Source organism: Rhinoraja longicauda, chromosome 9, assembly GCF_053455715.1.
Source record: "Rhinoraja longicauda isolate Sanriku21f chromosome 9, sRhiLon1.1, whole genome shotgun sequence".
NCBI lineage: Eukaryota > Metazoa > Chordata > Chondrichthyes > Rajiformes > Arhynchobatidae > Rhinoraja > Rhinoraja longicauda.
Window position 1 is genome coordinate 41,112,915 of NC_135961.1, and position 14,998 is coordinate 41,127,912.

The 14,998-nt window shown below is 48.5% G+C and overlaps 1 protein-coding gene across 6 annotated transcripts in view; it reads left to right on the forward strand.

Moving 5' to 3' along the window:
* The window catches only part of ninl (ninein-like), a 51,647-nt gene that overhangs the window by 27,101 nt on the left and 9,548 nt on the right, over window positions 1-14,998 (forward strand). For all 6 annotated transcript variants that reach the window (XM_078405299.1, XM_078405301.1, XM_078405300.1 and 3 more), the window contains 5 exons: window positions 4,965-5,121; window positions 7,951-8,072; window positions 8,942-9,390; window positions 14,170-14,274; window positions 14,366-14,435. In XM_078405299.1, the coding sequence (XP_078261425.1) occupies window positions 4,965-5,121; window positions 7,951-8,072; window positions 8,942-9,390; window positions 14,170-14,274; window positions 14,366-14,435 (903 nt within the window). The remainder of the gene's footprint in view (window positions 1-4,964; window positions 5,122-7,950; window positions 8,073-8,941; window positions 9,391-14,169; window positions 14,275-14,365; window positions 14,436-14,998) is intronic.

Sequence of the window (14,998 nt, forward strand, 5' to 3'; positions counted from 1 at the left end):
TACAATAACAACATTTAAAAGATACTTGGACAGGGACATGGATAATAAAGGTTTAGAGGGATATGTGCCAAACACCGTCAGGTGGGACTAGTGTAGATGGGGTATCTTGCTTGGCATGGACAAGTGGGCCGAAGCATTAGTGCCAAGACACTAAACCTCTTTTAAGAAGCAGAAACAAGGAACTGCAGATGCTGGTATACAAAGAAAGACACTAAGTGCTGGAGTAATGCAGCGGGTCAGGCAGCATTTCTGGAGAACATGGATAGGTGATGTTTCGGGTCGGGACCCTTCTGTTAAAGCGGTATCCAGATTGTTCATTCCTGAGCTGGGAAGTTGTAGTATTAGTCAGGGTGTCATAAGTTCTAGGAGCAGAATTAGGCCATTCAGCCCGTCTACCCTGCCATTCAATCATAGAGTCATAGAGTGATACAGTGTGGAAACAGGCCCAACTCGCCCACTCCGGCCAACAATGTCCCAGCTACACTAGTCCCACTTGCCTGTGCTTGGTCCATATCCCTCCAAACCTGTCCAATCCATGTACCTGTCTAATTGTTTCTTAAACGATGGGATAGTCCCAGTCTCAACTACCTCCTCTGTCAGCTTGTTCCAACACCCACCACCCTTTGTGTGAAAAAGTTACCCCTCGGATTCCTATTAAATCTTTTCCTCTTCACCTTGAACCTATGTCCTCTGGTCATCGATTCCCCTACTCTGGGCATAAGACTGTCCATCTACCCGATCTATTCCTCTCATGATTTTGTACACCTCTATAAGAACTCCCCTCATCCTCCTGCGCTCCATGGAATAGAGACCCAGCCTACAACCTCTCTTTATAGCTCACAGCCTCTAGTCCTGGCAACATCCTCGTAAATCTTTTTTGAACCCTTTCAAGCTTGACAATATCTTTCCTATAACATGATGCCCAGAACTGAACACAATATTCTAAATGTGGTCTCACCATCGTCTTATTCAGCTGCAACATGACTTCCCAACTTCTATACTCAATACTCTGACTGATGAAGGCGAAAGTGTGAAAAGCCTTTTTGACCACCTTATCTACCTGCGACTTGACCTTCAAGGAACCATGCAGCTGCACTCCTAGATCCCTCTGCTCTACAACACTTCCCAGAGGCCTATCATTTACTGTGTAGGTCCTGCCCTTGTTTGATGTCCCAAAATGCAACACCTCACACTTTTCTGTATTAAATTCCATCAACCATTCCTCTGCCCACCTGGCCAATCGATCCAGATCCTGCTGCAATCGTTCACAACCATCTTCACTATCTGCGAAACCACTAACTTTTGTATCATCAGCAAACTTGCTAATCTTGCCCTGTATGTTCTCATCTAAATCATTGATGTAGATGACAACGGGCCAAGCAATGAACCCTGAGGCACACCACTCGTCACAGGCCTCTATCTGAGAAGCAACCTTCCATGGCTGATCTATCTTTCCCTCTCAACTCCATTCTCCTGTCTTCTCCCCATAACCCCTGACACCCTTACTAATCAAGAAACTGTCAATCTCGCCTTAAAAATACTCAGTGACGGCCTCCACCGCCATCTGGCAAGTAATTCCACAGATTCACCACCCTCTCACTAAATAAATTCCTTCTCAGCTTTCCAAAGGTACCTCCTTTTATTCTGATGCTATGATCTCTAGTCCTAGACTCTCCCAATAGTGGAAACACCCTCTCCACATTCACTCTATCTCGGCCTTTTGTTATTCGGTAAGTTTCAATGAAGACCCCCCTCATCCTACTAAACCCCAGCGGGTACAGGTCCAGTGCCTTCAAAGGCTCATCATATGTTCGCCCAATCATAAATGCTCACAATACTCCAAATGCTGTCTGACCAGTGCCGTATAAAGCCTCAGCATTACATCCCTGTTTTTGTATTGTAGCCCTCTCAAAATAAATGCTAGCCTTGCATTCGCATTCCTAACCACTGATCCTACTTGCAAGTTAGTTTTTTGGGAATCCTGGACCAGCACCCCCAAGTCCCTTTGTGTCTCCGATTTTTGAATTCCCTCCCCATTTAGAAAGTAGTCTCGGGCTTTATTCCTACTACCAAAAATGCATGACTCACACACTGCTAGGCTGTATTCCACCTGCCACTTCTCTGCCCACTGTCCTAACCTGTCCAAGTCCTTCTGTAGGGTCTCCGCTTTCACCGCACTACCTGCCCTTCCACCCATCTTCGTATCATCTGAAAACTTCAATTCCCTCATAGAAATCATTAATATACACCGTGAAGAGTAGCGGCCCCAGCACCGATCCCTGCAGAACGCCGCTAGTCATGGGCAGCCAGAATTGGCACTCTCTGCCTTCTGCCATCTAGCTATCCATGCTTGTATCTTCCCCCTTATACCAGGTATCAGGGGTTATGGGGAGAAGGCAGGAGAATGGGGTTGAGAAGGAAAGATAGATCAGCATGATTGAATGGCAGTGTAGACATGATGGGCCGAATGGCCTAATTCTGTTCCTAGAACTTATGAACTTATTGTTGTCATGTGTGCTCAAACGTTTGCTGCTTCCTGTCTGGGTGATGCAAGGACGAACACAGCAACAACCTTGCACTGACTTTATCCACTCTCTCTCTCCATTCTAACGCCTTCCTTTGGACTCGCCAGAGGGTGAAGGTGAGCTTGACCACAAATCATTATTTATTGTCGTGAGTGAGGTTGTACCCTCGTTTTTATCTCAAATTGTACACTTGAACTCCTGTTTCTATTTGTGCCGCCACCTTCCCTTGAAATACTTGCTGCAGCTTAACAGGCCTGTAAACGCAATTACATACAGATAAATTTGTAATAAAAAAATGAATAACTGTAATACATGGTAATTATAAAGTCCGTAGTGCAACCAAAGACACAGTCCGCAAATATAATAGTTGCTGAGGTTCGTGTTGTGCAGAGTTCAATTGCCTGATGTTTGCTGGGAAGAAGCTGTTCTTGAACCTGGAGGCCAGGGTTTTCAGGCTGCTGTATCTTCTTCCTGATGTTTGCAGCGAGATGAGAGTGTGGCCAGGGTGTTGTAGGTCTTTGATAATACCGGCTGCCTGTTTGAGGCAGCACCTCCTGTAGATCCCTCAGATGGGAGGGGAGGTCAGTACCCGTGATGGACTGGGCAGTGTCCACCACTCTCTGCAGTCTCCTTCGTTAACCCCATTCTTGCGAAGAAGGGAAAAATACACACAAAGTGTGTGGATCGAGTGGATGGAGATGGGGGCAGGACGTGGTGATGTGAGTCTCTGCTTTACAGCACAAACACCAGTGATCACCCAGTTTTAAGCAGGCAGGCCATTCACTTCTCCAACAACGTGCAGTGGGTGCTCATGTCCTCTGTTTTTTGTTGCACTATGGATGTTAGTTTTTGCATCTTTATGGCTATCCAGTATTAGGGTCATTCATTTATCATTTATTGATTATTATACATTGATCTGTGTGTTATTGTGTTTATTTTAGTTTAGTTTATTGTCATGTGTACAGTGCACAGGTACCGTGAAAAGCTTTTGTTGCGTGCTATCAAGTCAGCGGAAAAACAAGACATGATTACAATCGAACCATCCACAGTGTACAGATACAGGGAATAACGTGAATAACGTTTAGTGCAAGGTAAAGTCCAATTAAAGATTGTCCAAGGGTCTCCGGTAGCTCAGGACTGGTCGCTACTTGTTGGTAGGAAAGCTGCAGAAAGGAAAAATCACATTGATCCCTTGCCGTTACGCCTGACAATTAAACACTCTTGGAGCTTGACTCTAATATAAACACCGCGTGCAAAATAAATCCCCAGTCACTTCTGTTGGTGCTTTTCTTTCAAGCAGTTGATGCGAGAGTTACTTGGTTCTCTCAAGGACCAACCACATTGAAACGACAGCCAAGAGGCACACTATCTGAGGAGACTGCGGAAATACAGCTTCTCTCCAGTGACTCTTACAAACCTCTACAAATACACCATAGAAAGCATACTGTCGGGTTGCATCACAGCCTGGTTTGGGAACAGCTCTACCTGAGACCGCAAAACAATTGCAGAGTTGTAGATGTAGCACAGTCTATCACACAGACCAGACTCCCGACCATTGTAGATGCAGTCTGTCACACAGACCAGACTCCCGACCATTGTAGATGCAGTCTGTCACACAGGCCAGACTCCCCACCATTGTAGATGCAGTCTGTCACACAGACCAGACTCCCCACCATTGACTCCATCTACACTTCACGCTGACTTGTCCCACCCCGGTTATTCCTTCTTCTCCCTGCTCCCGTCCAGCAGAAAGTACAGAAGCGTGCCATCAGATTCAGGAACAGCTTCTTCCCCTCTGTTATCAGGCTTCTTAACGGTCCTTCCATAAGCTAGGGTCCTGCCCGATTCACCTCTGCCTCATTGTGGACATTGGACTTAAATGGAACTGCTGTGTTACAATGCTGAGAACTATTTTCTGCACCCTGTATCCTCCCCTTTGCTTTTCCTATCGTACTTGAGTTTGAACTGATCGTATTTATGTATAGTATTACCTGATCAGATAGGATAGCATGCAAAACAAAGCTTTTCACATGACAATAATAAACCTGAACCTTTCCCGTTTGCCTAGCGACACAGTGAGACAGCGGGTAGAGCTGCTGTCTCACAGCATGAGACCCAGGTTTGATCCTGACCTTGGGTGCTGTCCATGTGGAGTTTGCACGTTCTCTGTGTGACCGCGTGGGTTTCCTCCAGGTGCTCCAGTTCCATCCACAGCCTAAATATGTGCAGGTTTGTTGGTTAATTGGCCCTCTGTACATTGCTCCTAGTGTGTAGGGAGTGGATGTGAAAGTGAGATAAATTAAAACCATTGTGAACGGCACGGACTTGGTGGGTCAAGGGGCCTGTTTTCATGCTGTATCTCCAAACTAAACTAAACACTGGATGGATGTGGTTTACTGCACGTTCGTTGCTCTGAGGTTCCTGCCTTCACCTCCGCAGGAGTTGCGTGACCAGAACGACGAGCTGCGGTCTGAGGTGGAGGTGCTGCGCTCGGCGCAGCTGCAGGTCAGGAAGCTGCGACCTGCAGTCGGTCACCACAAGAGCTCGGACTGCGGCCCAGGCACCGAGCAGCTCAGCGGCAACACCCTGCATCCCGGTGAGTGAACGCAGGCCAGGCGGCATAGGAACAGTCCATTCAGCCCATCGACTCCACTCCCCCCCTTCAATCATGGCTGACCTATCCCCTCTCCATCCCATTCTCCAGCCTTCTCCCCATAACCCCCAACACTCTTACTCATCAAGGATCTGTCAATTTATGCTTTAAAGATACCCAATGACTTGGCCTCCACATGTCTGTGGCAGTGAATTCCACAGATTCACCACCCTCTGACTAAAGATATTCCTCCACATCTTCATTCTAACGGTACGTCCTTTTATTCTGAGGCCTCTGGTCCTGGATTCTTCCACTAGTGGACACATCCTCTCCACATTCACTATCCAGGCCTTTCACTAAGGTCCCACTTCATCCAAAACTCCAGTGAGTGCAGGCCCAGTGCCGTCAAACACTCATCATATGTTAACCCAGTCATCCACGGGATCATTCTTGTAAACCTCCTCTGGACCCTCTCCAACGCCAGCACATTCTTCCCCAGATATGGCGCCCAAAAATGCCCACAATACTCCAAATGTGGTCTGACCAGCGATTTATAAGGCCTGAGCATTACATCCCTGTTTTTATTTTCTAGTCCTTCTCGAAATAAATGCTAGCATTACATTTGCCTTGGGTCAATGATATCATGCAAGACGTCTCCTACAGCCAACATATCGGTTTACTTTGGAGATACTGCATTGGAAACAGGCCCTCCGGCCCATCGAGTCCATGCTGGCCATCGATCACTCGTTCACAATTATTCTATGGTTATCCCACTTTCTCATTCACTCTTTACACATTAGGGACAATTTACAGAGCTGCATGTTTTTGAGATGTGGGAGGAAACCGGAGCACCCAGAGGAAACCCACGCAGTCACAGGGAGAACATGCAAACTGCACACAGACAGCACCTAAGGTCAGGATCGAACTGGGTCTCTAGAGCTGTCCCAAACATCCCTCACCCAACACATTAAAGAATAATATTAGGGAAATTGCACACAAAAGCACAATCTTTCATGTATTGACAGTCTAGGTTTAAAATGCGTTAGGGAGATGTTTCATCAGACAGGGTATTGAGTATTGAAGTTGCGACGTTATGTTGCAGTTGTATATGACATTGGTGAGGCCTCTTTTGAAGTATTGTGTTCAGGTTTGGTCACTCTGTTATAGGAAGGATGTCGTTAAGCTGGAAAGAGTGCAGGGAGGATTTACGAGGGATGTTGCCAAGACTCGAGGGCCTGAGCTATAGGGAGAGGTTGTGCAGGCTAGGACTATTTCATGGAGCGCAGGAAGATGAGGATTGATCTTTAGAGGTATATAATATAATGAGGGGAATAGATAGGGTGAATGCACAGGGTCTTTTACCCATCAATAACTAGAAGGCATAGGTTGAAGATCATAGTGCCCACCTTGTCCATGCCGACCAGGTTGGCATACTGGGCTAGTCCCGTTTCCTGCATTTGGCCCATATTCCCCATAACCATTCCTATCCATGTATCTGTCAAATGTCTTTAGCAATTCCGCTTCTATCGCTTCCCCTGGCAGCTCATTCCAGATACGGACTACCCTCTGAATGAAGAAGTTGCCCTTGAGGTACCTCATGAATCTCTCCCCTCTCACCTTGAGTCTGTGTCCTCTAAATATCTCCCCGCTAGGAAGCCATGGAAGTGAATATGTTTACAGAAATGATGTTCATGAAGTCATTTGGACAGATATTTGGACAGGAAGGGTTTAAAGAGATATGGGACAATTGCAGACGTGTGACTAGCCCAGTGTGCCAACTTGGTGGGCATGGACAAGGTGGGCTGAAGGGCCTGTTTCTGTGCTGTACAACTGCTCTAAGACTAACTGCCGCTGAGCATTGACCGTCACAATGTCAAGTGAAGGCTGATGCCTGGATATTGCAGCTCTAGTCAGTGATACCGAACATTAGTCTGAAGAAGGGTCTCGACCTGAAACATCACGCATTCCTTTTCTCCAGAGATGCTGCCTGTCCCGCTGAGTTACTCCAGCATTTTGTGTCTACCTTCGATTTAAACCAGCATCTGCAGTTCTTTCCTACACATACCATGGTTTATAAGTCATAGGAACAGAATTAGGCCATTCGGCCCATTAAGTCAACACTGCTATTCAATCTTGGCTGATCGATCATTCCCTCTCGACCCCATTCTCCTGCCTTCTCCCCGTAACCATTGACACCCTTACTAATCAACATAGTAGTGTCTGTACGCTGCACACTGCCTCAGGGATTCAGCTCTACTGAAATCAAGTACTCTCTATGTGGTTTCCTCTGGGAACCCACTGAAATGGTCTGTTTACCTGCTGTACATCTCCAACCCGATGGGCGGCATGGTGGCGCAGCAGTAGAGCTGCTGCCTACAGCGCTTGCAGCACCAGAAACCCGGATTCGATCCCGACTACGGGTGCAGTCTGTACGGAGTTAGTATATTCTCCCTGTGACCGTACGGGGTTTTCTCCGAGATCTTTGGTTTCCTCCCACACTCCAAAAACGTACATGTTTGTAGGTTAATTGGCTTGGTATAAATGTAAATTGTCCCTGGTGTGTAGGATAGTGATAATGTGCCGGGATCGCTGGTCGGTGCAGACTCAGTGGGCCAAAGGGCCTGTTTCCACACTGTGTAACTAAACTAAACGGAAAATCTGAAATGTGAACCGTATTTCCCTCCAATGCTGACAATGTTTAGCGGGCCAGGTATTTCCTGCTCAGCTGAACACTTCCAGCGTTCTGTTTATTTTTATTCCCACTTCTGTTTGTCTGGAAAAGTGAGAACTAAGGTTACAAACGTTTGAAGTTCGTTCCTATTTACTGAACAGATAAGGAATTGCCAAAAGAGTGGTGTGGCAACGTGAGCATTGAAATGGAGATTGCCATGGAACAACAGAGGGTGCAGTGGCTGCAGGAGGTGCAGGACCTGAGGAGACAGCTGGAAACAAAGGTGGGACAACCATTGAGTCTCTTCTTCAGATATCTTCTTTGTTGCTGCCTGTCACTGTTGATGGTCGCAGTGTATCATCTCCAGCCAGAGGGCGTCTGCATACACCACCAGCTAAAGTGCAACTTACAGCTAGCTGTGTGTGATCAGTTTATTACTGCTTTATCTTTCTCTCTATTGCCTTAGAGTCCAGAAACCCTTTAATTTGCCTTGAATTTCCCTTTGACTGAGAATCCACAGCCTGTCAGGGTAGAGATGAAACCTTGACCTTGGGTCCTCTCTGTGTGGAGTTCTCCCTGTGAGTGCGTGAGTTTCCTCCGGGTGCTCCGGTTTCCTCCAACATCCCAAAAACGTGTGGGTTTGTAGATTAATTGACCACTGTAAATTGGCCCTTGCGTGCAGGGAGTGGATGAGAAAGTGGGATAACATCGAACTAGTGTGAACGGGTGATCAATGGTCGGCGTGGACTCAGTGGGCTGAAGAGTGTGTTGCCATGCTGCATCTCTAAACTAAAAGATACAGCATGGAAACTGGACCTTCGGCCCATCAAGTCCACGCCGACCACCGGTTAACACTAGTTCTATGTTATCCCACTTTCTCATCCACTCCCTATACACTATGGGCAATTTACAGAGGCCAATTAACCTGCAAACCCACACGTCTTTGGGATGTGGGAGGAATCCGGAGCACCCGGTGGAAACCCACGCGATCATAAGGAGAACACGCAAACTCCACACAAACAGCACCTGAGGTCAGGATTGAACCCGGGCTTGTGGTGCCGCGAGGCAGCGGCTCTACCCGCTGCACCACCGTGTGGTTGGATGGTTAGTGGGATTTTTACTTTATGGATTAACCTTGCTGTAATTTTGCAGGTAAATTATTACGAGCGAGAAATGGAACTGATGAAGAGGAACTTTGAGAAGGAGCGGAGGATTGAGGAGGAGCGGTTTAAGCTGGAGATGAGTAAGCTGGAGGAGGAGAAGCTGGTTGGAAGCCGGGAGGTGGAGCAGCTGCAAGGAGTCGTGAGCCAGCTCCGTGCTCATCGGCCCGGAGCGGAGACCGGGCGGGAAGAGCGGGCAGAGGACGCGAGGGTCGGAGTCGGAGAGGAGGGGAAGGAGGCCGGAGGATCGGCGGGGCAGGGGGAGAGGAAGGCAGCGAGCCGGACCTGGGCTCTGGAGGAGGTGTCGGAGCGAAAAGGGGGGGAGTGGCAGCGATCCCTGGCCCTGGAGGGGCTGCAGTTGCAGCTGAAACTGTCGCAGGAAAAGCTGCAGCAGCAGAGGGAGCTGCGGCTCACGCATCAGCAGGAGCTGCAGCGAGTCAGGTGGGCGTTGCGGAGCAGCCATGTGCCCGCTCTCATCCCTCCCTTACCCCCCTCTCTCTGCCCCCCTATCTTCACCCCATTCTTCACCACATTCTTTCCCCTCCGGTCCCCCCGGTAAATATCCAAATATATTCAATGTTATCATTGTACCTGCCTAAAATACCCCCTCTGGCAATCTGTCCTACATACCCACCACTCTGTGTGAAAATGTTGTGTCAAATGGCACCCGCTTAGACGAGCAATCTTGGTTGGCATGAACTAGTTGGGCCGAAGGGCCTGTTTCCATGCTGTATGACTCTATGACCTAGGGAGCTTGTAACTGCAGTAGATTGTGGTCGTTATTCAGAACTCTCATGGGATTATGGAAATATTTATCTTAAATACGGTTTCCATTAGAGTAATGAAAAGTGTTTAAATGTCTTCAGGGAGTCAGCGCGGGATGGATCTAACCCGAGGTTACCCCTGGTGGCCGAGCCTGTTGCTTTGACAGAGAGGATCGGGGCTGAGACTGTGGACGTGACCCAGAGACAGAGGCGGCCGCTGGGGGTGGAGGAGGCGGTGAGGGAGCAGGGTCTAGAGAGCAGCCGATCGCCCACCCAGGCTCAGACCCTTGGCAGAGAGACCACAGGGAAGAGCATGGACCCTGGGGAGGAGCGGGCTGCGACCTGCGGCCAGGAAGGGCAGGCGGTGCAAAGCGAGCACAAGAAGCAAGAGAACGGAAGGGAACAGATGGAAGGTTCTGGAGAGCAAAGGCCACGGGACGGCACGAGTGCTGGCCGAGGAGTTCCCTCGCGCCCCTCGACCGATGGACAGCAGCTTGCCGCCGGGCTGAAGGGCCACCGTGAGAGGGTACCGAGCGGGCAAGGGGCTGAGCAGGAGCTCAGGCTGAGACGGGCGAGGGTTGAGTGTGGGAGGACGGTGCAGGGGCTTGAAGGTGAGATCGGGAGGTTGCGAACCGGTCTGGTGGTGGGCATGGAGGCCCAGAGCAAGTACAGGTTTGTCGTGATCATTATCATCGAGTCAATAATGACCAGCATCCTGTTGCCACTGATCTCAAGATTGGCATCTAATTGACTGTCTGTACAGCCGCTGAATCGAGGTGCACGATTGCTTCTCCCTGGTGACATAGCACCGGGTTCTCCATCTCCCGGCAGTGTTGGCCGTTACGTAGCTGCAGTGTCACACGGTCGTGCCTCTCCCCACCGTCGCTCCGCACTGCGTCTGACTCTCTTGATTTCCACTAATCGGACCCTAACCTTTCCAAAGGTAGACACAAAGTGCTGGAGTAACTCAGCGGTCAGGCAGCATCTCTGGAGAAAAAGGTCAGGATCATTCTTCAGACTGAGAGTCAAGAGAGTGGGGAAACTACAGGCATGAAGACGTACAAAGGACAAATCAAGGCCAGCAATGATGATCAAGGAAAGGTGGAGCCCACAATGGTACATTGCTGGCTGTGGGGAAGGTGATAATGAGTGATACAAACAATAAAACTCAGCAGGACGACAGTGAAACTAGTACCATGACTAGGGTGGGGGAGGGAGGGAGAGAGAGGGGATGCAAGGGTTACTTGAAGTTAGAGAAATCAATATTCATACCGCTGGGTTGAAGGCTGCCCAAGTGAAATGTGAGGCGCTGTTGAATATGAACGTGCCAGTCCCTGGAATACCTTCGCTCCTGCTCGGGACGGGCAGGCGAGGAGGTTTCTCGGACTGTGAGCAAGAACACCTCCTGCAAAGATCGGGCCGTGGCAATTGGAAGAGGCAGCTGGAGTTTGGCGGGAGCGAGAGTGGGAGCGGGTCGCGACGTTCCCGGCTGTGCTTGCTCAGACTTTGCCAGATCCGTCTGTGCTTCTGCTAACAACCTCTAGCTGAAATTTGTGGACACCTTGGTTATTTTCATGTTCCCTTGCACAACCTAATCAGCCGTACCAGCAGTCTTACGTCATTGACATTAAGACCATTGCAATAATGAAAGTCCTCTGTGCACTATTTCAAAGCCAGCATCTTGTAAAACAAGTGGACAAACTTGCTGTAATGCGCACAGCATAAAAAAGAGGCCATTTGGGCCAAGGTGCCTGTTCTAGCCCGTTATCCCCTTGCTCTTTTTCCACACTCCTTTCAAGAACCTGATGGTTCAAGAATCGAGTGTTTAATTGTCATTTGTACCAAAACGGAACAATTAAGTTCTTACTTGCAGCAGCACAACTGGTCTGTAAACACAGTACTCAATTGACAACATAATATTAAAACAAAAATAAGCTCAATTAAAAAACAATATTAGTGCAAACAAAACAAAGCCCAAACTCTCTAGTGCAACCCAGACAGCTGATAGTTTGAAGTTTAGTTGGTATTTGCAGTGTTCAGGAGCCTGACAGTTGCTGGGAAGAAGCAGTTCCTGAACCTGGAGGTCTCAGTTTTCATACTCCTGTACCTTCTTACCGGTGGGTTGTGCAGGTTGATGGTTGTAGGAAGCTAGCTGTTCCTGAACCTGTGGTGTGGGAATTGAGGCTTCTGTACCTCCTGCCTGGCGGTAGCAGTGTGAAGAGGGCACAGCCCGGATGGTGGGGATCCTTGATGGTAGAAGCAGCCTTCTTGTGGCAGCGCCTGGTGTCGATGCTCTCGATGGGGGGGAGGCTGTGTCCATGATGGACCAGGTTGAGTCCACCACTCTCGGCAGCCTCTGACCACTGTTTGTAGTGCTGAGTTGTGGTGAGAGGTGTTACACTCAGTACCAGTGACTTAGGTTGCAGCTGAGTCCATTAGGCAGTGTGCAGCGCACAGGCATTATTATGTTTGGTATCACTGACTAGAATTGCAATATCCAGGCATCAGCCTTCCACTTGATGAATCCTGATCCCATGCTGTGATGGTCGATGCTCAGCAGCAGTTAGTCTTGGAGTAGACACAAAATGCTGGAGTAACTCAGCGGGTCAGGCAGCATCTCTGGAGAGAAGGAATGGGTGACGTTTCGGATCGAGACCCTGCTTCAGACTGATGTCAGGGGATGGAGCAGGACAAAGATAGGATGTAGTAGGAGACAGGAAGACTGGTGGGAGAACTGGGAAGGGGAGGGGATAGAGAGGGAAAGTAGGGACTATCTGAAGTTAGAGAAGTCAATGTTGATACCGCTGGGGTGTAAACTACCCAAGCTAAATATGTGCTGTTCCTCCAATTTGCACTGGGCCTTACTCTGGCAATGGAGGAGGCCCAGGACAAAATGGTTAGATTGGGAATGGGAGGGGGAGTTAAAGTGCTGAGCCACCGGAAAATCAGGTTGGTTAAGATGGACTGAGCAGAGGTGTTCAGCGAAACGATCGCTGAGCCTGCTCTTGGTCTCGCCGATGTAGAAAAGTTGATACATAGTACAGCAGATACAGTAGATAAGGTTGGAGGAGGTGCAGATGAACATCTGTCTCACCTGGAAAGACTTTTGGGTTCCTTGGATGGAGTCGAGGGAGGAGGTAAAGGGACAGGTGTTGAATCTCCTGCGGTTGCAGGGGAAAATACCTGGGGAGGGTGGTTTGGGTGAGAAGGGACGAGTGGACCAGGGAGTTTTGGAGGGAACGGTCTCTGCGGAAAGCAGAAAGGGGTGGAGATGGGAAGATGTGGCCAGTGGTGGGATCCTATTGGAGGTGGTGGAAATGTTGGAAGATAATACGTTGTATGCGACGGCTGATGGGGTGGAAGGTGAGGACAAGGGGGACTCTGTCCTTGTTACGAATAGGGGTAGGGGGAGCAAGAGCGGAGCTGCGGGATATTGAGACCCTAGTGAGAGCCTCATCTATTACGGAAGACGGGAACCCCCGTTCCCTAAAGAATGAGGACATCTTCGATGCCCTTATATGAAACACCTTATCCTGGGCACAGGTGCAGTGTAGACATAGGAACTGGGAGTATGGGATAGAGCTTTTTTACGGGAAACAGGGTGGGAAGAAGTGTAGACAAGATAGTATGGGAGTCAGTAGGTTTTCAGTAGATGTCGATCACAAGTCTGTCTCCTGTGATGGAGATGGTGAGATCCAGAAACGGTAGGGAGATGTCAGCATGGAAACACACCCTTCGACCCATCTTGTCCATGCTGACCTAGTTAGTATACTGGGTTGTGTAAGAAGGTTGTGTAAGAAGAATGCTGGTTTAAACCAAAGATAGACACAAAATGCTGGAGTAACTCACCGGGACAGGCAGCATCTCTGGAAAGAACGAATGGGTGACGTTTTGGGTCGAGACCCTTCTTCAGAATTTTGGGCTAGTCCCATTTTGCATTTGGTCCATTTCCCTCTAAACCCTTCCTGTTCATCTGTCTAAAACGTCTTCATTGGATCCGCTTCTATAGCTTCCACTGGCAGCTTGTTCCAAATACAGACTACATTTGATGAAGAAATTGCCCCTCAGGTCCCTCTTAAATCTCTCCCCTCTCTTCTTAAGCCTGTGCCCTCTAGTTTTAGAATCCTCTACCCTGGGAAAAAAACTTTTGAGTGTTCACTTTATCCATGCCCCTCATGATCTTGTACACCTCAATAAGGTCACTCAGCCTCCTATGCTCCAAAGAAAAAGTCCCAGCCTATCCAACCTCTCCACATAACTCAAGCCCAAAAGGTGCGAATCCCCTCTGCACCCTTTCCAGCTTAATGACATCCTCCCTGTAGCTGGGCGACCAGAACTGCACACAGTGCTCCAAATGTTAGACTCCAATGTGTGTTTCAGGAACTTGTTACAATCCTGCACTAAGGTTCTCTGAAGAATGGCTGTAGTTATTTGACAGGAGTAATGTATTCCTCAGATATGAGTGTGAAATACTTGCTGAAGAGAACTCTTCCTTGAAAAGGAAAGTGGCAATGTTTCGTCAGGATTTCCGGGATCAGGAGGGAAAAGTTAATGGACAAAGGTAGGAAAACTGTGGTTTTAAAAAAGTTTGATGAAATACGTGCATTATTGATAGTGCTTCGTAATTGGACAGACTCTCCTGTTGTGTGCAGGAAACAAGTGGCTTGGCTGGAAGATGAAAGAGAGAACAGCCAGAAAGAATTCAAGGAACTACAAAACCAGGTACAAATCTGAACTTTAGATCAAAGATTTAGTTCAAAGCTGGATCTTCCATAGAACCGATGGGTCATAGAGTTACACAGCACGGAAACAGGCCCTTTGGCCCACCTTCCCCACGCCGACCAACATGCCCCATCTCCACTCGTCCCACCTGCTCACTTTTGGCCCATATCCCTCTAAACCTTTCCTCTCCATGTCCATGTCTCATAAATGTTATGATAGTTTCAACCACCTTCTCTGGCAGCTTGTTCCATATATCACCCTCTGTGTAAAAAAACCCATTATTCCTCAGGTTCCTACTAAGTCTTTCCCCCCTCACCTTAAACCTAAGTCATCTGGTTCTTGATTCCTGATCTATTCCTCTCATGATTTTAATACAAGTCTATAAGATCACCCTTCATCCTCCTGTGCTCCAAGGAATAACGTTGTAGGCTGCTCAACCCCTCTCTATAGCTCAGGCCCTCGAGTCCTGGCAACATCCTTGTAAATCTCTGCACCCTTTCCAGCTTGACAACATTCTTATAACATGGCGACCAAAACTGAACACAGTACTCTAAATGTGAGTT